General features: G+C 42.1%; 1 protein-coding gene across 5 annotated transcripts in view; it reads left to right on the plus strand.

The window, feature by feature from the left end:
* RAB18 (RAB18, member RAS oncogene family) overlaps window positions 1–21,979 on the plus strand; it is a 44,176-nt gene extending 22,197 nt beyond the window's left edge. The window contains exons 3-7 of one of the 5 annotated variants that reach the window (XM_040992545.1): window positions 7,703–7,791; window positions 15,491–15,563; window positions 16,644–16,762; window positions 17,356–17,422; window positions 20,055–21,979. In XM_040992545.1, the coding sequence (XP_040848479.1) occupies window positions 7,703–7,791; window positions 15,491–15,563; window positions 16,644–16,762; window positions 17,356–17,422; window positions 20,055–20,230 (524 nt within the window). In that variant the 3' untranslated portion in view covers window positions 20,231–21,979. The remainder of the gene's footprint in view (window positions 1–7,702; window positions 7,792–15,490; window positions 15,564–16,643; window positions 16,763–17,355; window positions 17,423–20,054) is intronic. The other 4 variants (XM_040992546.1, XM_040992544.1, XM_040992547.1 and 1 more) reach the window with 4 other exon arrangements.
* The last annotated feature ends 952 nt before the right edge of the window (window positions 21,980–22,931 follow it).

Genomic DNA, 22,931 nt, shown 5'->3' on the forward strand with positions numbered 1-22,931 from the left:
AGTGAACCAGTGGATGAAAGTTTGAGCTCTTCCCTTCACCTTCTGCCTTACGTTTCTCCCTCTACTTCCCCCTTTCCTCTCCTTTTTCCTTCTGTTTCCCTTTTCTCTCCCCCCGCCCGCTCCACCTTGGACCCCCATCTCTCCCTCTCTGTGGCACTCTGACGTACAAATGAGTAAGTAAATTTAGGGGCTGGCATTGTGGTATAGTGGGTAAACTCCAGTATATCATGGGTGCCAGTTTGTCCCAGCTATTCCACGTGTGATCCAACTCCCTGCTAATGGTCTGGAAGAGCTGTGGAAATAACCTTAGTGTTCAGTCCCTATACCCACATGGCGGCCCTCAAGGAGCTTCTGGCTCCTGGCTTTGGCTTACCTTGGCACTGGCTGTTCTGGCTGTCTGGAAAGTTAGGCCATGCAGGGGGCGCACCAGCCGATAGAGGGTCAGTCTCTCTCTCTCTCTCTCTCTCCTCTCCTCTCCTCTCTTTTGTGGCTCTCCCCTTTCATCTCTGTAGGTAGTTGTAATTTTCAAATAAATGGATTTTTAAATTTCTAAAAAGCTAAATAAATAAATCTTTAAAAATGTTTCTCTGTTGTGTATCTGTGCTTCATTTGGCTTTGCTCTAATCTTTATTTGTATTTGGTTTGTTTTCCTAGTTTCTTTAGCTCTGAAGTTAGGTTACTGTTTTTTTTTCTCTTTTTTTTCCCACATTTTATTATTATTGCTAAAATTTTATGATACAATTCCATATTCCTTTAGCCCCTCCCCAACTCTCCCCCCCCCCAGTTCCTTTATATTATTACTAACGTATAGTTCTTCATACCCAGTCATATGTTCAGCATTGCAGGCATGGATAATGACAGAGAGTCCAGAATCCCATTGTCAAAATATAATATAAACAGTTTCACTGTAAGTCCATCTTTGTCTGGAAACAGAAATGCATACCACACTGCATCCTCACATTTGGATGTTAGTCTCCATTACATAACTACTGTACATTCCCTTAAATGAAAAGTCATGATACAGAATCAACAATAGAAAGAAAAATAGAAATTTACAATGCCATGAAGTTAAATGACTTGTTACTAGATATGACAGTCTCGATTACACAACTACTTTACCTTCCCTTAAATGAAGAGCCACAAAACAAAATCAACATCTGAGAGAAAAAAGAAATTAACAACACCAAGAAGCTAAACAACATGCTATTAAATGTCTAACATGTAGCTGAAGAAATGGAAATCAAGAACCTTCTTGAAGAAAATGATGCCACTGCATGATCTACGAGTTATTGAATGATTTAATCAGAAGAAAGTGTTTTGAAGAGATGAAACCAACAGAAAACAACAAAACCCATGTGATAGTTTCCGCTGATCTTTGTTGGAGTGTGTCTCCTCCAGACAATAAACAGATGGGTTCTGTTTTTTAATCCAGTCTACTAATCTATGACGTTTGATTGGGCTTAAGCCATTTACATTCAGAGTTTAACATGTATGGGTGGTACTTTGATCCTGTCATTTTAGGAATGGATTGTTCTGTTGTCATTTTACTGGGATGTTCTTCCCATTTGCCTTTGGTTTTGGTAGGTACTATTCCTCTTCTCTGTCAAAAAAACATCTTGAAGTATCATTTGTAGGGCAGGTTTGGAAGAGGCAAATTCTTTTAGCTTTTGTTTACTCTGGTGTGGGCAACGCCCGCGTTGCCACATACCCCGAACTGAGCGGAGGGACTAGGGTTATGAGACAGACAAGACAGACAACACACACAACACACTGAGGCTCATTCTTGTGAAGAGAATGCCCTTTATTCAAAGTCAAATTGCTCTTATATACTCTGCTTGGCCCCTCCCAGGATTTTCCCAAGCAACGCCTAAGGCCTCCCCCCAACCCACTTCTGCAAAACCAGGAAGCAGGAAGGAGGGAAATTGCAGTCAAGCCAGGGGCTAAATGTATCAGGCCCCGATTGCCCTTCTTGTTACACTTTGAGAACCAAGCTAAGCTGTGGAGTTAACCCTTGGGAGACCAGGGCCTACACTCTGAAAGAATTTTATTTCATTTTCAAAGATGAAGGAAAGCTTTGCTGGGTATGTTATCCTAGGTCGACAATTTTTTTCTTTTAGAATCTGTAATATGTCACTCCATTCTCTTCTTGCCTGTAGAGTTTCCTGTGAGCTTAATTGGCATTCCTTTATATGTCAATTGATTTTTTCACGTGCACATTTAAGGATCTTCTCCTTATTTTCAATTGAAGAGAGTTTGATAATCATATGTCTTGGTGAAGATTGCTTTTAATCAAGCCTGTTGGGAGTTCTGTGTCCCTCCTGGATCTTGTTTCCCAATTCTTTCTCCAGATTAGGGAAATTTTCCTTGATTATTTCTTTAAATACATTTGCAAACTCAGCTTCTCTTTCTGCACCTTCTGGGACTCCCATAATTCTTATATTTGGCCTCTTAATAGTGTCTTTCAATTCTAAAATACTTTTTTTGACCTGATCCAGCTCTGCTTCCAGCTTTTTGTTTGCTTCCCCTTGGTGACAGGAGACATCTGCTAATTCTGAGATTCTTTCTTCTGCTTGTTTCATTCTATTTTGGAGACTCTCAACTGTACTTTTAATTTGCTCTCCTGAGTTCTTAATTTCTGATATATCAGCCTTGATTTGCTTTATTGCTTCCTTAAATTCTTTGAACTCTTGCATGAGCTTCTCATTTTTGACCAGAATCTTTAAAATGAGTCTTATGGATTCTGTGTCCCCCATTTTCTCGATGTCTTCCTGGGTTAACTCTGAGGTTGGCATAGGGTTTTGCTCCTTTGCAGGGGAGTGCTCAGTGATATTCATTGTGCCTTTGTCTCTTCTTTTGCTCTTGCTCATTGTACTTCTGGTTAGCGGGGTCTTCTCCTTGGGACAGGTTTCTAAGCTGTGTCACCCACAGGTCTACAATGCGAGTTTACTTATTGCAGTTGGTACACAGCTTTTTGCTTGCAGCCACTTATGCCACAACCTCCAGCGAGTTCCAGGTCTGGGTTCTTATGTCAGATATCCACCGTGGTCTCCACAGCCCCAGCTCTTGGCTCACCACTCTCCACCTCCTATGATACCGTGTTTAGGCTGCACCATTGTCTCTGCAGCCTTTCTCCCTCTTCCGGTTGGAGTGGGTTCCAGGATTAGAGACACCAGATGTACTATCTAGTTAGGTTGTTGGTGGTGCTGATCTTGTTGGAACCTGTTGGACGTTAGGTCTGGGTGCCACACGGACCTAGTTTGACCGGTACAATGTCACAGTCGGTATTATTTCCCTGTGGGACCTCAGCCAGCTCTGGCGAGCTCAGCACATGCGCAGTTCACTGTTTTCCCTGCAGACCCAAAGCTATTGCCACAGTGTGCAAAATGGCACCCGACGTGCTACCACAACAGTTCTTGATCTGCTGGCCCTCAGATCCAAGGGCTACCAAGACCTGCCCCGGGTGGAACCCATAGAATGCCACGTCGTTGCAGTTCATCGAGTCAGAAATGAGCGCACTCCCTGCTCAGAGCATGCTAGTCCTTTCCCTTGCTCTTTTCTCCTTACGCAAATTGGCACCCAATTCAGCTCTAGGGGGCTGACTGGGCTATGAAATTCACTCTGTTCTCGCACTGCCTGAGATCTGCTGCTCTGTCTCTGCTCCTGGTCAAATTAAAGGGACCAGCAGGACGGACAGTTCCCCATCTGGGTTTACCTCCCAAGCTCCCAGTGAAAGTCCCTTCCCACCTGGTTGCTGGTGGAGTTCCTGCTGCTATCGGAGTTCAGATCGCCGTGCTGGAGTATCAGTCACTGCAACACCACACTGCCATGCCTGCTGCTTTCCTGTGTCTGTCAGTCTCCAGGTACCCCTCTGCTGTTGTTCTGTCCTTTCCTATTTCCTGGAATATGTCCTCTCTGCTTCATCCTGATTAAATGTTTCTCCGTCCATTTAAACGTGTCCTTACCCTATTCCGCCATCTTGATTCTCCAGGTTACTGTTTTGAAATATTTCTTTTTTTATTATGAAGTTTGTTCTGAAGTGCTCTCATTGGTCTCAAGATGTTTTTATTTTCCTTAAAGTTTCTCCTTTGGTTTATTGGTTAGTTCAGAGATTGTTCTTAAGTGTCTACATGTTTGTGATTTTCTAGTTTTCCTCCTCTTACTGATTTCTAATTTTACTCCATTGTGACCAGAAAAATAGTTTGTATGATTTTAATGTTGGGGGGTTTGTTTGCTGTATAGTCCTCTATGCTCTGTTATGGAAATATTCCATGTGTATTTGAGACAAATTTATTGTTAAGTACAATGTTTTACATATGATTAGTTCCCAGTATTGTTCGAATATTTTGGTTGTTGTCAATGATGTGTCTTGTGGCTCTGTTCATTACTGAAAGTGTTATATTAAAATTTACAACTATTTCTGTTATTGTAACACTCTTGTTTTCTCCTTGAATTTTTTTTAAAGATTTATTTATTTTCATTGGAAAGTCAGATATACAGAGAGGAGGAGAGACAGGAAGATCTTCCATCCGATGATTCATTCCCCAAGTGACCACAATGGCTAGAGCCGAGCCAATCCAAAGCCAGGAGCCTCTTCCGGGTCTCCCACAAGAGTGCAGGGTCCCAAGGCCTTGGGCCGGCCTCGACTGCTTTCCCAGGCCATAAGCAGGGAGCTAGATGGGAAGTGGAGCTGCCGGGATTAGAACCGGCGCCCATATGGGATCCCAGGCATGCAAGGCGAGGACTTTAAGCACTACACTATCATGCAGGGCCCTCCTTGTGAATTTTGACAGTGTTTGCTTTGTGTGTATTTGGAGATGTAGTCTGTGGTGTGTATGTACTTATAATTAACTGTATCTTCTGGTGAATTTTTGTCTTTTGTAACAGTTTTTGATAACATTTAGATATTGTGTGATAACTTGTATAATCACTTCTATATGTCTTTTGCTCATTATTTGCATGAACTGTGTCTTTTCTCCTTTCACTTTAAACCTTGTTGGTGTTTCTAGACCTAAAGTTAGTCTCATGGCGCTGGTGTTGTGGTGTACTAGATTAAGCTGCCACTTGCAGTTCTTCATTTTATAAAAATGTTGGTTCAGGTCATGGCTGCTCTGCTTCCCACCTAGCTCCCTGCAAATGTGCTTAGGAAAGCAGCAAAAGAGGGCCCAAGTCCATGAGCCCTTACACCCAAGTGGGAGATCCAGAAAAAGCTCCTGCCTTCTGGCTTTGGCATGAGCCAGCCTGGATTGTTGTAGCCATTTGCGAAGTAAGGCTAGTTGGGGAGTGGACCAGCAGATGTAGGATCTCTCTTGCTCTCTGTTTTTGTAATTCTACCTTCCAAATAATAAATAAATAAGCCTTTTTAGAAAGTTTCTTTTGGGCCCAGCATGGTAGCCTAGCAGTTAAATCCTTGTCTTGCATGCGCCAGGATCTCATATGGGCGCTGGTTCTAACCCTGGTGGCCCTGCTTCTCACCCAGCCCCCTGCCTGTGGCCTGGGAAAGCAGTCGAGGACGGCCCAAAGCCTTGGGACCCTGCACCTGTGTGGGAGAGGTGGAAGAAGCTCCTGGCTTGGGATTGTCTCAGCTCCAGCCGTTGCAGCCACTTGCGGAGTAAATCAACAGACCTAAGATCTTCCTCTCTGTCTCTCCTCCTCTCTTTATATCTGACTTTGTAATAAAAATAAATAAATTCTTTTTTAAAAAGTCTTTTTTGCCAGTTTCTAGTTAAATAGTCTATTGATCTCTGCCTTTTTATTGGAGTTTTATCTATTTACATTTATTGAAGTTTCTGATAAGAAAGGATTTGTGCTGTTTTCTACTTGTTTTCTGAAAGTTTATCCTATATTTTGCTCCAACTAAATACCTTCTTTTCTATTTAGTTGATTTTTCTTGGTGATAAATTTTAATTTCTTTTTTTTAATATTTCATAGATATTTTGTGATGTTTCTTTTTGAGTCAATTCTGATCTTAAATCTTCCAGGCAGATTTCTATTATTCTGAGCTGTTAAACTTATGGATACGGTCTTACTCATAAAAATTTTTTTTTGAATGTTTATTTATTTGAAAGAAACAGAGCTCATGTACCTGCTGGTTTCTTGCTTCCTGATGCTCGCAACAGTGAGGGGAGCCAGGCCGAATAGAGCATCCCATAAATTGATTGAATTTTCCTGCAAGGGTGGCAGTGACCAAACCCAAGGATTTGAGCCCTCACCTGTTCCCTCTGTGATTTGCACCAACAAGAAGCTGAAGTTAGAAGCAGTGGTGGCAGATAAGATTCCTAGAGCAGCCAAGGGAAGTGGCCCCCTCCACCATCAAGGTGCCCTTGCAGCCTCCCTGTGTGTCTGTTGGCTCTCCTGGTCATCAGCTGCCATGGTTGTTAGCAGTGTGTCAGTAGCTTGAAGATGCGGGAGATTAGCCACGTGACAGAGGCACTAAACTGTTATCAACAAACATACACAGGTAGGGATGATAAAAGATGGGGGAGGAGGGGAAAGCACAGGTGGGGAGCAGTGAGTTTCTTTATTGGAGTAGGTAGCCAGTGCCTAGGAAAGAGCCTGTTCTTTCCTAAACAAGCCTCTGTGCTTATTAAGAAAAAAGTTAACTGTCCATATTCTGTCTGAAGAACCTAGAGAATTGAACTTTGGAGTATAACAGGCTGACTCGCTAATGTCGCTCAGTGGCCCTAATTTTGTACCTACACCAAGTTAAAATCATTTGCCTTCCTGAAAATTCTCGGGTTTTCCTTTAAGTTTGTATTATGCCATTAAGTGGCCTAAGACTTCTTTCTCTGGATCTGAACACCAGAGTGTTTAGTCTTTGAGATGTTCCTTTCAGGGTTCCCTTTGGCTGCATAATCAACCTTGTCCCCTTCCCAAGGGTTTTCTGTTCATTCTAGGTGCTTCTCCATCAACTCCAGCTCCTTCATCGCTAGCCCACGACTTCACACTCTCCTTTTTTTTTTTTTTAACAGTATCTTTAGCATACAAAAATCCTTGACATAATGTGCATTTTGAATGTGCACTTTTATTACCTAATTTTTGTATGTAATGGATTGTCGCAAGTCATCCAAAAATGACAAAAATATTTCCATATGATGACAGGTGTTCTGTTAAGCTTTTGGTACATCATGAGGGTGCTGTTCATCATAGTTGGGGTTGTTTGGAATTAATTGTGACAAGCTAATAATATCTTTTGAAAGTTTCTTTCCATACTTGTTGAGCTAATGTTTTCCCTCTGGCTAGTGGGGTAGACTGCATAGTATTTTCAGACTTTTTAGAGACATGCGGGCAGTCACTGTTCATTTGAGCCAGATGCCTGTGTCAACTCCATTTCCTGGAAAGGAGAGATTTCTTTCTTTCTTTCTTTCTTTTTTTTTCTTGGTCGGTTGTAATAAATTAGCCTTATGTGACTGTCTATGAAGCTCATCTTCTCTTAACATGACTTAATAGTTACAGAAGCTTTTCAGAAATACACACATCGTTGCCTTCAATAGGATTTTATTTTTCATTTTAGAAGAAGTAGAGGTAGGTGAGTGAATTCTACAGGCATTTGGTTTTCATTTGTCCTGGTTAAAGCATTGGCGCTTCACTGATACTTTTTCTTGCATTTTCACATCCAGCATTTAAGAATTTAGGTTGTGCGTATGTGCATTTTATGTGGTTCTGATTCTGTTGATAATGGATTCTAAAATCTGTTTTACTGGAGACTTACCAAATTTTTTGTTTCTTCAAGGTGTTGACTTTAAGGTGAAAACAATTTCAGTGGACGGAAATAAGGCTAAACTTGCAATATGGGTAAGAGTTCTTTTTAATGTACTTTTAATAAACATGTGAGGGATTAGAAATTGATTTGTATAGTGTTCTAGAGATGACCAATTTGTGTTAACTAATTTAGAAGATCTGATGTTGATTAAAGGGTAAAGTAGTTACACCTTAATGGGATAATTAGGCTAAGACTTCTTAAACTCAAGGATGTTCCAGAACAGAATATTTGAAAAAAAAAAAAAAAAGCTACCACAAGCGCCCATCTCATCTGTCAGAATCATTGTTACTGCATGTGTCCTTGGGACTTTGAAAAACTCAGCTAGTCTGAGCTAATACTAAAGTTCATGCTAAGGGGAAGGATACTATTGATCAGTATATTATAGATCTTTATAAAATTCAAGTTTGTCAATTTTTATTGCTTTGGCTTTTTTTTTTTTGTCTGGCTTTTTCCTTTCTTGCGATCCACCCTTTCTGATCTGCATTGCTCTGCTTTTAGGCCCCCTTAGGGCCAGTTGTAAATAAGGGAGCCGTAACTGGCAAAACATTCAAGATGCTGGTATCCCTGTCTGTCTCCCTAATACACATTCTCCCTTCTGTCTAAAAATGATGGCTAATGTACAAATACATGATAGCATTTTATGTAATTTCTGCATATTCTTTAACAAGCTTGTTTTGATGAATACATTTTAAAATTCATGCAGTGTGTTTTTCATAATACACATTTTCCATGAACTTTTTGAGTACCCCTTGTATATATATGTTTCAAAGAATTTCTCACCAAAATAAACTTAATTCTGTTTTTTATGAACGTCTTGAAGTCCACCGCAGGGTTTCATAAGCATGGCAAATAATGGTAGACTTAGGGACCAGGGAACAGATTGAGCCACCTCCATGTGGAGGCCCTGTGGTCAGTGCTGCCTGCACTGACTCAGCCCTGCCCTGCTTTCAGTGAGGGCATCCATCTCATTGGTGCTGAGTGGCACTCTGCTTCTAACCTGCATTTCACCCAAAGTAACAACCAAGTGTGCTCAGTGTTTGGAAGTCCGCGTTTTCCAAAATACAGTATTTTAAATGATTATTTGCATATATGTGTCCCCCGGCAACTATATAATTCTGAATGATATATTTAATGGTATTTTTAGTATCATTCAGAAGGGCTGTGTGTGTCAGAAAGCAGGCTGGAGAATGATGGGCTGGTCCGCAGTCCAGAAGTGCAGGCTCCCTTTGTGCTCAGTGGAGGCCTGCTTTTCCCTGTGTGTCTCTAGGCTGGTGTGTCTCCCTGCTTCGCCGCTTGCTGGGTTTTGTGAAAGGACTGAGTTAGCCCAGGCCTGAGGCTGGCTGCAGTGACTGTCTATGTCAGCCAGGGCATTTTTGGTCTTACATTCACTATCTAGTGCTGTGTGACAGGAAGGTTGGCCAGGTAATACTGGAAACACATCCTTGGCAGTTGTCTAGAAGGACTTCATTCAAGGGAAGAGGTTCTATCTCTGGCGGTAACAGAGGTGCAGAGTGTCTGAGCCTCCAAGACAGCAAAATGATTTGGTCTAGCTCTGCCTGGGCAGATGCAGGTAAGGGTTTGAAATTCGCTGAACCTGTAGCAGGCTGATTTTTAAGTTGATGAGTTTGTGTTGGCTGGCAAATGATTTTACGGGTATTCAAATAACCCTTGGCAGAAAAACAAATGCTCCCCATGCCTGATCCCTAAGAGTAATACAGGTTTTAATTAATCACTTACACTGAAAGACAAAAAGACAGAGACCTTGCAGACACTGGTTACCCACAGCAGCCCAAGCTAGGTCAGCCCAAAACCAGAAACATCTCTCCCACTCGGGTGGCGATCCCCTCTGCCTCCCACGATGTGCATTAGCATCCTGCAGTCAGCTCAACCCAGACCCGTCTATGTTTCTATATGAAATGTGGACACCCCAAGTGGTGTCTTTACTGGGACAGAAAATTCATTTTTTTTTAAAATATTCATTTATTTTTATTGGAAAAGAAGATATACAGAGAGAAGGAGATAGAAAGATCTTTCGTCCACTGGTTTACTCCCCAAGTAGCCACATGGCTGGAGCTGAGCCGATCAGTAGCCAGAAACCTCTTCCAGGTCTCCCACAATGGTACAGAGTCCCAGGCCTTGGGCCGTTCTCCATTGCTTTGCTGGGAAGTGGAGCAGCTGGGACAAAAGCCAGTGCCCATATGGGATCCCAGCACATGCAAGGCGAGGACTTTAGGACTACTGTGCTGGGTCCAACTTTGCCCATTTTATTTGAACGTGTCGTTTTCGTTATAAAGTCTTTCTATAATAAAATATTAGCTCTTTATGCTACATGGTGGCATTGTGACATAGTGGGTTAAGCCACTGCTTGCAGCAGCATCATGACCTAACTGTTCCATTTCCAATCCGGCTCCCTTGCTAATGTGCCTGGAAAAGCAGTAGAACATGGTCCAAGTACTTGGTCCCTGCCACTCATGTGGGAGACCCAGATGGAGTTCCAGGCTCCTGGCTTCAGCTCGATCCCACCTTGGCCATTGCAGTCGTTTGCGAGTAAGCCAGTGGATGGAAGATCTCAGTTTTTCTTTCTTTCTATGTAATTCCACCTTTCAAATAAATAAATCTTGAGGAAGAATAAAGCATGAGTGTATATTTGTATTCTGCGTTTGTAATACTAACATGCAGTACAGATTTTTTCTTTTCCTTTTGTCATTTGCTTTTCAACGTGCTTCCCTTCAACTCTTGTTAAGGATGTGGTGGAGGGAGGGGGTCTTATGATGGGGCATTTATTTTCTTCATCGCTGCTGAATGACATGTTTTGTTTTTGACAGTCTTGCTGCTCAGTAGTTGAAATACATGAATCCATAGTTTGCTGTAATTGTACGTTGTTTTATTTATATAAATAAAATGAGTCCCTTTCTTCCCCTGGAAGCCTCTGGTAGGATTCCCTGGGATAATTAAGTCCAGCCTTGTCCTGTTGCCCTCCTGAAGGCCCATTCTCTGTGGCTTGCATGTCATCTGCGAAGTCCCTTATCCACATCTTGGCCTCATTTTCACTCCCAGGTTGTTGCAGGCCTTCCTAGATCTTTCATGGCCATCTTCAGGAGTCTCTTCTCTGCTTCCCCCACTAGGAAATCACTGAAAACAAGCAAACAAAAAATTCTAACTTTTATCTTGCAAAAATATAAGCTCTTGAAAACAGGCTCTCACATCTGACTGGGCAGATTCTGTAAATCCTGACCCAGTGCTGTGATACAAGGCTCCCTGTATTATCATGCCTATGTTAATTGGGTCCAAAAACGTTGAGTCTGATATAATATTCCTGTGTGAAATTTCAAAAATGTATGATGATTTAACATCAAAATATTGTTTCCACTGTGCTCCATTAGTATATGCAAGAACGTACCAATTAAAGTAAAAGATAACTTAATGTTTTTCTTTTATTGGAATTGCAGCTTCCATTTTTTATCGTGTGTTTCATCAATGCAGCTTGCTGGGAATCAGTTTCCTGAAGCTACAAATGTAGTTTCTTCATGAAAATAGAAGGACATTTTTCCTGTCACCCAAGAGTCTTCACTAAAATATTTCTTGATCCTTGCCCAAACTGCGTATTAAGTAAATGAATAGTGGTCCAGTATGACAGAACAGCTACTTCTTAATTTCAAGAATTCTCCATTCCAAAACTATGTCCTTAAATAACAATAGGTTTCTCTTTTATTCCCCATCTCTTGTAGTAGGGTTAAAGGAATTAAAAAATGTGTATCTGGCTATTAGGTAATGGGGGAGTGGGCTGTTTGGTTTTGTGTGTTTTTTAGCCTCTAAGCGGTAGCTGGGGCTGTTTTACACAGCGGTTTTTCCTCTGCAGTTCCAGGACCCCCTGCAGGTACCAAACCTACAGAGACTGAAGTCTCTCACATAAAATGGGACTGTGTTTCTACACTGAACCCACACAAACCGCATGGTGTGCTGTAATCACCCCTAGATTACTTGTCACACCTAACGCAATGTAGGTAATATACAAAGAGTCGTTGTGCTATGTTGCTTAAGGATTAACTACAAGAAAAGTTGAGCCGCAGTGTTCAGGACAGGCGAGTGTTTTCCATCTGTGCGCACGAAGCTGTGCCCATGGGTCGGGCCGACTGTAAACCTGCATTGCATTTATGACTCCCGTTTTCTAAAACGGGTTCTGATTCAAGGCTGTGGGATTTTCTGATTTTTTAAAAGATTAATTTTATTTTTATTGGAAACTCAGATACACAGAGAGGAAGATCTCCCGTCTGTTGATTCATTCCACAAGTGGCCACAATGGCCGGAGCTGTGCCCATCCAAAGCCAAGAACCCGGAGCCTTTTTCAGGTCCCCCACATGGGGGCAGGATCTCAAAACTTTAGACTGTCCATGACTGCTTTCCCAGGCCACAAGCAGGTATTAGAACTGCGCCCTTATGGGATCCCAGTGTGTTCAAGGAGAGGACCCCAGCCGCTAGGCTACTGTGCTAGACCCTGTAATTTCTTGATAACTACATGTTTGCAGTTGCTTTCCAAAACTGTTTGGGAGCAGACAGTTAGCCTGGTGATGAAGATGTCCACCTGCGTGTCGGGTCAGCTCCTGGCTTTAGCTCTAACTTCAGCTTCCTAGCGGTGCAGTTACTGGGAAGCAGTAGCTGGGTCCTTACTTCCCACATGGGAGATCTAGACTTAACCCAGAGCTGCCAGCTTGACCCTTGCTGACCCTTGGTCAGTCCTGGTCAGACCAGCAAGGTCCTGGTCGAGTCTACTCCTGTATGTCCTTGTGCAGTCATTTCTTTTTGACTCTTTGCCTCTCAAATAAAATAAATAAATATCATTTTGACTTGCTGTTGATTCTCTTTTCTCATCAAACTTGAAACTTGATATTTCAGTCTTAGGGATCCAAATAAATGACTAGACATCTATATGGTGTTTTATTGATGACTATTGTCGCTGTCCCGCAGCAACGGACTTGGTGCACGGAGCCGATAATAACACGCGTGGACCCTGACTGATGGTCAAAGCCGAAGTTTATTAGGGGCATCAGACTTTATACTCTGAAAGTCCGTATTGGGTAGGGGAGGAAGTATCGAGCTCATAAACAAAACCATCAACTGTTTTCGCACTCTAGATTGGAATTCCTTTAGTCTTTACATCGCGCTAGGTGTTCTCATTTACATGCTGTTTACTCAACCCGTGGGAACTATCTCCCAACAGGTATGCAAGAGGTAGCCATTTAGTTGTTTCCATGCAAATACTGCCCAATGAACTGCAAACCTGTGCTCGCTGGCCTTCCAGGCTCACAATGTCCTCCTACAACTATGAAGTTATAATATTGACATATCATGTTATCAGTTTTAACCTGCTTTAGATGGCAAGCTTATTTGTTTTATACACCTTCTAATTTGTTACTTATGTAGTTGAGCAAAGACACAAATGAAAGAACTTTCATATCAGAGGCAGATTTTGTAAGAAACCTAGAAACAATATTTGCAAAGAGAACATATCTTTTTATCTCATAAATTAATCTGTTTTGAAAGACTTGATTCTAAAGTGTGTTACATTGTCATTGAAGCGTGGGACTTGGGGTGTAGTGTCCTGGTGCTGAGGCTGTGGCAGTGAGAGGGGGGCTTCTGAGGGTTTTTCAACAGTGACCCACATTAGAATCACCAGGAAGGCTTTTCAAATTCCTGTCTTTCCTCTAGCTCAGTTCCTTCAGAATCTTTGAAAGTTTTATCTTGTTACTGTTGCAAGAATTTTTATTTCAGGTGCCAGGTTTCTGCCCCTGCCTGGGTAAGAATTCGAAGTGGCGGCCTGTATAATGTGCATCAGAGATCAGGGAGTGTCACTCATTCAGGGGTCAGTGCTGGCAGGCTCAGAAGGAAAGACATTTTCTTGCCTGAGCAGACCAAGAGCTGTCTGCCAGGAAGCTGTGCCGAAGATCCAGCCATCCCCTTTATAGGGTGGAGGGTGGTACCCTTAAATATACAGGCAAAAGGCAAGTGAAGTAACCTTTGCGCAGGGGGCACAGGGTGAGGTCTTCTGGGAGTTTGGTGGCATCTGCACATACAGCTCTAAGTGTGCTCATAGGGGATGCCCTCCTTGGTGGTGTAGGAGAGTCGGGTGCATCATGGGAAGGTGAGCAGATCGGATTGCCACGAAAGGGGAATAGAGTTACAGTGCAAGGCTAAAAACAGAAATTGTGGGAAAACCTTCAGTTAACTTTTCCATAACATCCTGCCAGAATTAGAAACTGTGGCATTAATGATTTGGTGTCATGCTTGATAAAGACCTGAAGTCCAGAGTAACACATAACTTAGTTGTATTTTTCTTTTCTTTTCTTTTCTTTTCTTTTCTTTTTACTTATTTATTTATTTATAATCGTACTTAGTTACTTAGGGTACAAAAGGTCAAGGGCTACAGAAAAGTGGGTAATAACATTGTTTTTACACTAATGTAATCATTTTTTTTTCTGTATCTGGGGTCAGGGGAGAAATAACGGGAAAAGCCCCACCCAGCCTCCCACCCATCCCAGGTCCCAGATGCAAGGTGCGCTCCGAGGGTCCTGCTCAAGCAGTTTTAATAGTTCAACAGTTCTAAATTGCTGCCAGTCTCGCCATTCCAATTGCGATGAAATCTATCCAGGATCCACTGGCTGACATAGTCTCTTCATGGTTGGGGTTCTAAGATCAGCAGTTCAGTTGGAGGGATCTCCACAGAAACCGCATCTGAGGTGATCCCAGAACTGATTCCTATGTGTGCTTGCCAGTACAGGGTCCGGCACAGTCTGTCACCCCAATCAGCTATGCACATGCTGGTCATTTCAGTTGCTGGGTCAGTTCTGTTTCCAGCCCTGTCTTCCACGTGAACCGATGGGTTTTGTAGTTCAGCCTGATCCTACCCACTTCATACTCGGTCCTCACGCAAAGCAGTGGGAGCTACAGCCTAGTTGGGGCAACTCCCCATAACCCCCACCAGGCCTGCCCCTTACCCTGGTTCCCATGCTTGCCTGTATGTACTGCAGACTTGTTCAGTCTGTCCCACATCCCATCTAGCTCTCATACATGTCAATGGGCAATGAAGCCTAGTTCAGCTCAACCAACCCTACTATCCAGTCCACACACACACTGGTGGGTGGTCCCCTGTCTCTGTCCAGGTTTTCATGCTCTCCAGAGGAGTGATAACCCAAGAGGGAGGTGCCCACTATCTCCCTACTAGACCACTCCAACTGCCAACTTATTCACTCTCCAGATGGTTCTGGAGTTTAATTTGACAGACGAAGCTCCCAGTGCCAGCCTCTGCCAGCTGATGCTGCGGGAAAGCCCCACCAACCCTCACCCACTCTAACTTTTGCTTGCCCCAGTCAGAACAGTCAGTCCAACCTGGCCCTTTGCTGATCTAGCTCACCTGAGGCCCACAAGTGTTGTAGCCCTGCCTGGTCTGGTCTGCCCCATCCCAACTCACGCTTTCCAGTGGGAGTGGTTGTCCAGCAGGGGAGCTGTATGTTTTTAAAGGTGAATCTGTATTTATTAATTTTATTTTAGGTAACACTTACTATTAAAAAATATCTATCTTTAAATCACAGATTATTAATAAGCTGGAGCATTGATATGGTTTGTTTAAAATCACGTTCCATTTCTTACTCTGAAAATCATGTGTTCAGGATCTTGTTTGTGATACTTCTGTTGTTATTTATACTTTTATTAATAATAATTGATTGTTACTTTTAGGATACTGCTGGTCAAGAGAGGTTTAGAACGCTAACTCCCAGCTATTATAGAGGTGCACAAGGTGTTATCTTAGGTAAGCTTTTTACTTTAATGTACTGCCTTAAAATATTGTTTCTTGGAATTTCTGATTTTTCTTAGTATGTGAAGATTAGTAACTTTTTGTTTTATGCTTCTTCAAGGCTACTTTTATGTAACGTGGAATTACATTAACCTCCCTTGATTTTAATACATTTTAGAACATTAAAAACTGGCTTATTCTATTGCCTAGCAATTGAAACATAAAGACAAGATTTAGGTATTTGGTATAAAAGCACATGTTACTGAAAGACATTACTGGAGAGTAATCCACATGTGCTGGTCTCTTTGGGATCATTACCAAAAATTGTTCTTCACTGCTGAGTGCATGTCTGCTCCAGTTCATAAGAAAAAAGAGAATTTGTTACTTAGTAGAATCTGTTTTATCAGTGTTGATCTTAGTCAAGCTGAATTGGAAAACCAAAATGTGAATTGAGTGTAACTTGTTGAAAAATGCTTGTTCTTGATATTCCTATGAAGCTATTTAAAATTAATACTGATCAATTGCAGAGAGAGTTCTTTTTGATATTGATACTTTTGGCTCAGCATCTCTCAATTGGGAAAAGCTTTAATTAGTAACTTCTTCATTATAATGCAAGAGAAAAATACAGTAGAGGGAAACATAAGGATCCTGCCGACCAGCTGTGCTGTAATCTTTTCAGATTTTCAAATTCTGATCCTTGTAAGAAATAAGTCAACAGGGTCATAAATAGTTAAGTTAAATGTAATAATTGTTTAATTTTGCCTTAAATCCAGACACTTTGGGTTTTGGATAGGCCTCCTTTATCATAATGAATGGAAACAGCTGTTTTACTTTAATTGGTTTTCAGATGCTACAGAGATTATAATTTTATTACTATAAGAGTGTGTGTTCGAGGGCCATGTTCCTGTGTGGTCTTTCTAAAAACATTTGTTTATTCCATCTGGCTCAGCAGTTATGCATGATTAAGCATTGAAATTCTAACCTAAACCAAACTTGGTTATATAGTAATGTTAAATTCTACTTACATCATAGAAATATAAAGACATGCCTTCTCATTTCTCAAGCTTATGCAATAAATGACTTCTTTTGTTTCAGTTTATGATGTCACACGAAGGGACACCTTTGTTAAACTGGATAATTGGCTAAATGAATTGGAAACATACTGTACAAGAAATGACATAGTAAACATGCTAGTTGGAAATAAAATTGACAAGGTAAGCAGCAAGATACAGCATCTGGGTTTTCTGTATTTTTGTTGTGGAGAATTAGATGCAAAAGACGTCAGCAGCCTCATTCCTTGTCTCATATGAAATAATTTTCATGTGGACAATTTTAGTGTGCAAAACAAGATTTATGTAAGAAAAGAGAAAGAGGGCTCCTGTCTTAGTGACAGGAAAGGAAGACCTGAGAAAATGGTTGAAGATGTATCCTTTATACACCATCTCAGGGAAGGGGAGAAAGATTAGAGAAAAAGGGGGACTCATTCCCAATGAACAGCAATGTCTAGCAGTATTCAGAACAACAAGGACATCAGAAAGGTGTGATGGTGGCTTCCTCCTCCCATTCTGATAAGCTAAAATCTTGGGCACCATCTCAGAGGTGGAGTTAGTCTGAGCTGCGTCTCCTTGCATTTGGTGTGACAGCAACTCCAGGAGATGGGAACTGATACGTTGATTCTGTAAGAAATGGGGAGAAACAAGATTTTCTATTTTAAAAGGTAACTTCGGCAGGGATCACAGACCCTAGGTTGCCCTTCAGGCTATGCTCTTTCTGGTGACTTTTCTTCATCATTGAATTTCTCTTTTAGGAAAACCGAGAAGTTGACAGAAATGAAGGTCTGAAGTTTGCACGAAAGCATTCCATGTTATTTATAGGTAGGTGTATAAATAAGTATCTTTCCTTTTGATGAGGGTTTTTTTTTTAAAAGGTTTATTTTATTTGTGATTGAAAGGCAGAGTTACAGAAAGAGAAGGAGAGACACAGAAGTGGCTTCAAATGGGAGGGCCCAAGCACTTGGGCCATCTTCTGCTGCTTTCCCAGGCCATTAGCAGGGACCAGAAATGGAAGCGCGTGGATTCGTACTGGCACTGTTAGGGGATGCCAGCACCACTGTAGGCAGAAGTTTAGCCTACAACACCACGCAATCAGCACCAAGGGAGATGTTGAAATGGAGCGGTAACTAAATTTTTTTCTTCATATTTATTCATCTCACAGTTATCTCCTGTTAAAAGTCTAAATGCAGAATGAGGTTTTGTATCTTTATTTCTGTGAAAATAAAGTAGGATTATGTTATGTAAAGTCATGTAATACTTGTCATGCCTGGCTGGTGAATCAGCCCCACCAGGGAGTTAACTGAAATGCCTGGCTTTATCTCAGGCTCCACCCTAAGCTGGTGAACTGAACTCTGCATTTTAGCAAGATGTGGTAAAGATGCACATTACCTTTTGAGATAAATGGTGGATCAGGGATTGGCCAAAGACAGCAGGCACTAAATATGGTCCTGTCTTTGTGTTGAAACACAGCCATGCCCAGGCTGCATACCGGCTCGGGTTGCTACATGACCAAGTTCAGTCGTTACAACAGAAACCGTGTGGTCCACAGAGCAGAAAATATTTAGTGTCTGATGCTTTAGAGCAAAAGTTGAGCAAAGCTCTGTGTTAGTCACCTGGGGAGCTTTGGTAAGTCCTTGTGCCTTGTCACAGGTGTGAGAGGTAACCTAGACCTTACTGGTTTGAGTTGTTTCACGGTATTGAAGTTATTAGGAACCTACAGATGCACCTGGCAACAAGTTGTATCGATCAAAGCGCTGCAAGCACAGTGAGGAATCTTCAGAAAGGGAACCGAGTGCCGCGTTTACTGCCTACTTCTCTGCGTCCCCATTTCCATGTTAGTCTGTCCAGTGTTTATTGATCACTGAGGGAAGAAAAACGAAGAAAATAGGCAAACTCCATGCCCGCAGGGAGCTTACATTGTAGTAGCCGGTCAAAGAAGTAGTGCAGTGAAGGCAATGGAACTGGACAGGGGGACAGAATGAGGAGTCTGGGACTGCTGAGGGGGTGATTCTGGGGAGAAACCTGAGAGATGTGTGGCATTGCCCAAGGTGGGCGCCACTGAGAGCCGGGGAATAGGAAGAACGCTATAGACTGGGGAGACTGGTGATGCTGGGAGATCTGAGCCTCACAGGATCTGCTAAAGAAATGGGTTTTATCACAGTTGTGGTGCAAAGCATGGGAGTGGCAATGTGATATGATAAAAAAGATTTGTTTTTTGTAAAACACGGACTGTCGGACTTGGAAGCAAGAAGCTAGTTCTCTTGCTGTGTCTCCTGTGAATGGTGCTGCTGGCTTTAACTACAGAATAGTAGTGAGTCGGGAGTTCTAGGAGAAACTTTGAAAGTAAAGTTGACAGGCTGTATGCTAGATTGGGTGTGGACTTTTAGAAAAGAGAGAGTCCACAGCTAAATAGGTTGACCCGCCCTTATTTGGGTTGTGGAAGATTGAGATGAGAGCAGGTTGGGGTAGGGGAGTGGGAAAGCAAGATCTTGGCAGATGTAAGGAGGCAGTCTTCAGCAGATGTTCCAATCATTGGCGTGATTGGAGTGAGCACTTCTGGAAAGAGTGTGGACAGCAAAGGGCTGAATATCCAATCCTGGGTTGTCCGGTAATTAGCAGTCAGCAAAAAGGGGCAGTGCCACGATGAGGCCATCAGTGACGTGCTATTGTGGCAGAAGGGTCACCAGGAGAGTGTAATATCAGTGAACGAAAGTGAAGAAAAGTGAGTGATAAGAAACGAGGTGGTTGCGAGAAGGCTGTGTGGGCTAACAGGCAAGCTGGGTTTTTAGTAAGATGGCAAGTGAGACGCTTAGGCTGATTGATGTGACACAGCGGATAGGCTATGATGCCTCAGTGCAGGGGAAGATGGGGAGTTCCAGGAACAGCAGGGGCAATTCATGCCTGGTGCCAGGAGCGAAGCAGCTAGATCACTTGCTCAGATGGTTCTGACTAGGCTGCCTCTCTTTTTCTCAGCGTGAAGCTGGCTTACGTGCTGAGGGAGAAGAGTTTTGAGAAGAAAGAACAAATAGGCAGCACAGAGAATGAAAAAAGGTCGTCACCGGGGAATGGCGGGGTTTCAGGAGCACAGATTGAAATGTCTGTCATGTTATCCAGCTGTCTGTAGCTTCTCGGAGAAGTAGGACTAACCCACTGCTAAGAATGAAGTGCTGTGCTAAGGAGAAAACCTGGATATTTTTTAGTAAGCCTTTGTAAGTTCCAGTTCTGTCAGAGAAATCTTGGGCTTACATAAACTTGTATTTTTCTGGATACAATTTAGCCCAGGTTTGAGAGTTGGGGAAAACTCAATAATGTAACGTTGTATTTGTAGAGAGAGGTTGTGAGTGTATAGTTCTTCATGTATTTGTGGGGTGATGTTTATGTCTGCATACGTCTCAGAACAACAAGGGACTAGGCCAGAAGAGAATATACTGTGACACTTTCCCTTGAATTTCAGAGGCAAGTGCAAAAACCTGTGATGGTGTCCAGTGTGCCTTTGAGGAGCTCGTGGAAAAGATCATACAGACGCCTGGACTGTGGGAGAGCGAGGCCCAGAACAAAGGAGTCAAACTGTCTCACAGGGACGAAGGCCAGGGAGCTGGCGCCTGCAGTGGCTACTGCTCTGTGCTGTAAACTTGAGGAAGCTCCATCTCTGCCCATCCGTCAGATAGCAGCACCTTCTGTGTGTATACTCTGTAACTGCTCTGTGGGGGCCTTGCAGTTTGCACATAATTGTTTTGTATCATGGCAGTAAATAATTGCAAGAAATTCCACTCATCGGCTTTCCCAGGTAGAATGTTACGGTAAGCATGCACAGTCTGCAGTTTTTTTATGTAACATAAAATAGGTGTACCTTTATGAGTGCATTTGATTTTATGACTTACATCTATCATGTCATTTTTTTTTTTTAAAAAAAAAAATCCATCTATCTAGCATATGTCGAAACAAGGTCTGCTTCTGATCTCCTCCTTTGTGCTTTAGTACTCCTTTCCGTGACTGGATCCCTCGGTGCGTAGAGCTCTGGAGCCCGGGTGATGCACAGGCGTCCTTCAGGAATGACAGGGCACGATCTGACAGCTTTTCTAGGGCGCCGAGACTCTCCTCTGGTACTAAACAACACTACGCCACAGAATGTAGCACAGGCCGGTTATTATTGACTGTCTATTTGTCCCGATGATGCTTCTGAAAGAGTATTTATATGTTGAAGAAGTTGCTTTTTAGTTTTCTTCAGTGGTTAGCTCAGTTGCTTGCCTGGAGTTTTAATCTTCTGATCTGTCTGTCTGACTCAAGGGCCTCGGCACAGCATTTGGAGTTCACGTATCTGCAGAACCACAGCAAGGTTTCAGAAAGACGTAGTATGCTTATTGTAACTGCAGTCACAGTTATCACTTTTAGAACCATTTTTTTTTTTTTCTCATTATAAGTGTTGGTAGCATTTGTCCAGGTTCCTCTGTTTTGGCTCATGTAATGTTAATAAGTATCCATATTTTATGAGTTTCTATAAATGGCAGTTGATGTTCAAAACCTGTTTCCTTGTTTTGAGGGTTAGGGACAAAAAAAAAACTAAATGACAATTTGAGAAAGATATTTTACTTCCAGATTCTGATGTGTATGGGAAAATTAATGCTGTTGCAATGAAAACCTTGATAATTTATTGCAACAAGTAACCAGTAGTTTATCAAAACACAGCTTGTACAGACTAATAACTTTTTCCACAGTATTCAGTTTTTTAACTTCTTGCTATTGTACACTGTATAGTTTTTCACTCATATGTTATTTAATCTACATTAATCTTTGCTATTTGAAGCCCCTAAATAAGTAATTTGTCACTATGCTACCCCTCAGTAAGAGTCCAGTATTACTTTCTGGGCAGTTTGTTCTCTGTATACAATTGCAAATGATAAATGTTTTGTGAGTGATTCCTGCAATGTGTGTGTAAGTCAATTTACTTCAAGTTGGATTCTTTCGGAAGTTCATGTCCCCACACTAAGAAACCTCACGTTCTACTCTGTTTGCACTTGTTAGTCAACAATACATGTGGTTAAAGATTTATATGTTCTGTATGTTTTTGCTAAATAAAAAAAAAATTTACTTCTCTATATAATGCTAAAGAAAGGTAGCTAACACATGTACTTAGAATTTGTTCATGTTCCATTAAAACTCTAACTTTGTGTATTTATATAGGAGTCTGTGTTGACAAGACTTTTCATCGGTGTGAGCTGTATAATAATATCTGTCCACTGGATGTTTGCCCTGATTTGTGCAGAATGTGAACACCTCTGGGTCACTTGAATATAATTAATAATAGCAGATCAATTTTGTTTGGTAGGTTTATATTGTAACCTTTTATAGTTTTTGAATAAATACAGCCTGCTTTCCCTAGACACGTTTGCACAGGGAGTATACATTTCCCTACTACTTTCCTCAGCAGCTGGCAACCATTTGAATGTACTGGTCTTGAGAGATTCTTTTACTTTATGGAGCTTTAATTTTACCATTTTGTTTGCAGTTTAGTAGAAGAAATTTAGTGGAAGTATCGTGAGATAGTTACAATGGCTAAAATCAAGCACTTTCATCAAGTTCAAAGTCATTTAAAGAAATCTTAGAAAGACCTCTTGCAGGGGTACTAATTACAGCAAGGACAACATAGTATTTTGAGTTCTAGGACTTCTGACACAGACTTAAAAAATAAGTATTCTGTTTCTTGGTGATAGCTAGCTTCTAGTGAATGCCTGCGGGTGTCCGGTGACATTTTTCCTGAGGTGGGTGCTCTGGCGATGCTCGCTGAAGGGGCAGAGCTCAGGCACGCGTGTGGTCACATCACTCGGCTAGCACCTGCCTGGGTCCCAGCTGGGCTGTTTCACTCCAGAGGTAGCCCAGATGCCAAGCATTGCTCCTTGCCTCTGGATTCTTGTTTTGATACAGTCAAGGAAATTCCTATGCTTCTGCATCACAGGTCATAGAACACATTACCATGATGTAAACGTGGCCGTCAAATCCATTTGTGGTACAGCGAAGGTCGTGGATGGAGTGAGTGGTCTCTTTTTTTAGTGCGAAGGCAAATTTACAAAGAGAGAAAAATCTTCCATCCAGTGGTTCATTTCCCATCCACTGGTTCACTTCCAGCTGCCACAGCAGCTGGAGCCGAGCTGACCCCAAGCCAGGAGCCAGGAGCGTCTTTCTGGGTCTCCCACAGTTGTACAGAGTCCCAAAGACTTACACCATCCTCAGCTGCTTTCCCAGATGCATTAGCAGGGAGCCGAATCAGAAGTGGAGCAGCTGGGAGGAAAACCAGCACTTGAAGTTGGGGGATTAACCGACTGAGCTACAGAAC

The sequence above is a fragment of the Ochotona curzoniae genome, unplaced genomic scaffold, assembly GCF_017591425.1.
Source record: "Ochotona curzoniae isolate NIBS_2020 unplaced genomic scaffold, NIBS_Ocur_1.0 contig_78, whole genome shotgun sequence".
Classification (NCBI taxonomy): domain Eukaryota; kingdom Metazoa; phylum Chordata; class Mammalia; order Lagomorpha; family Ochotonidae; genus Ochotona; species Ochotona curzoniae.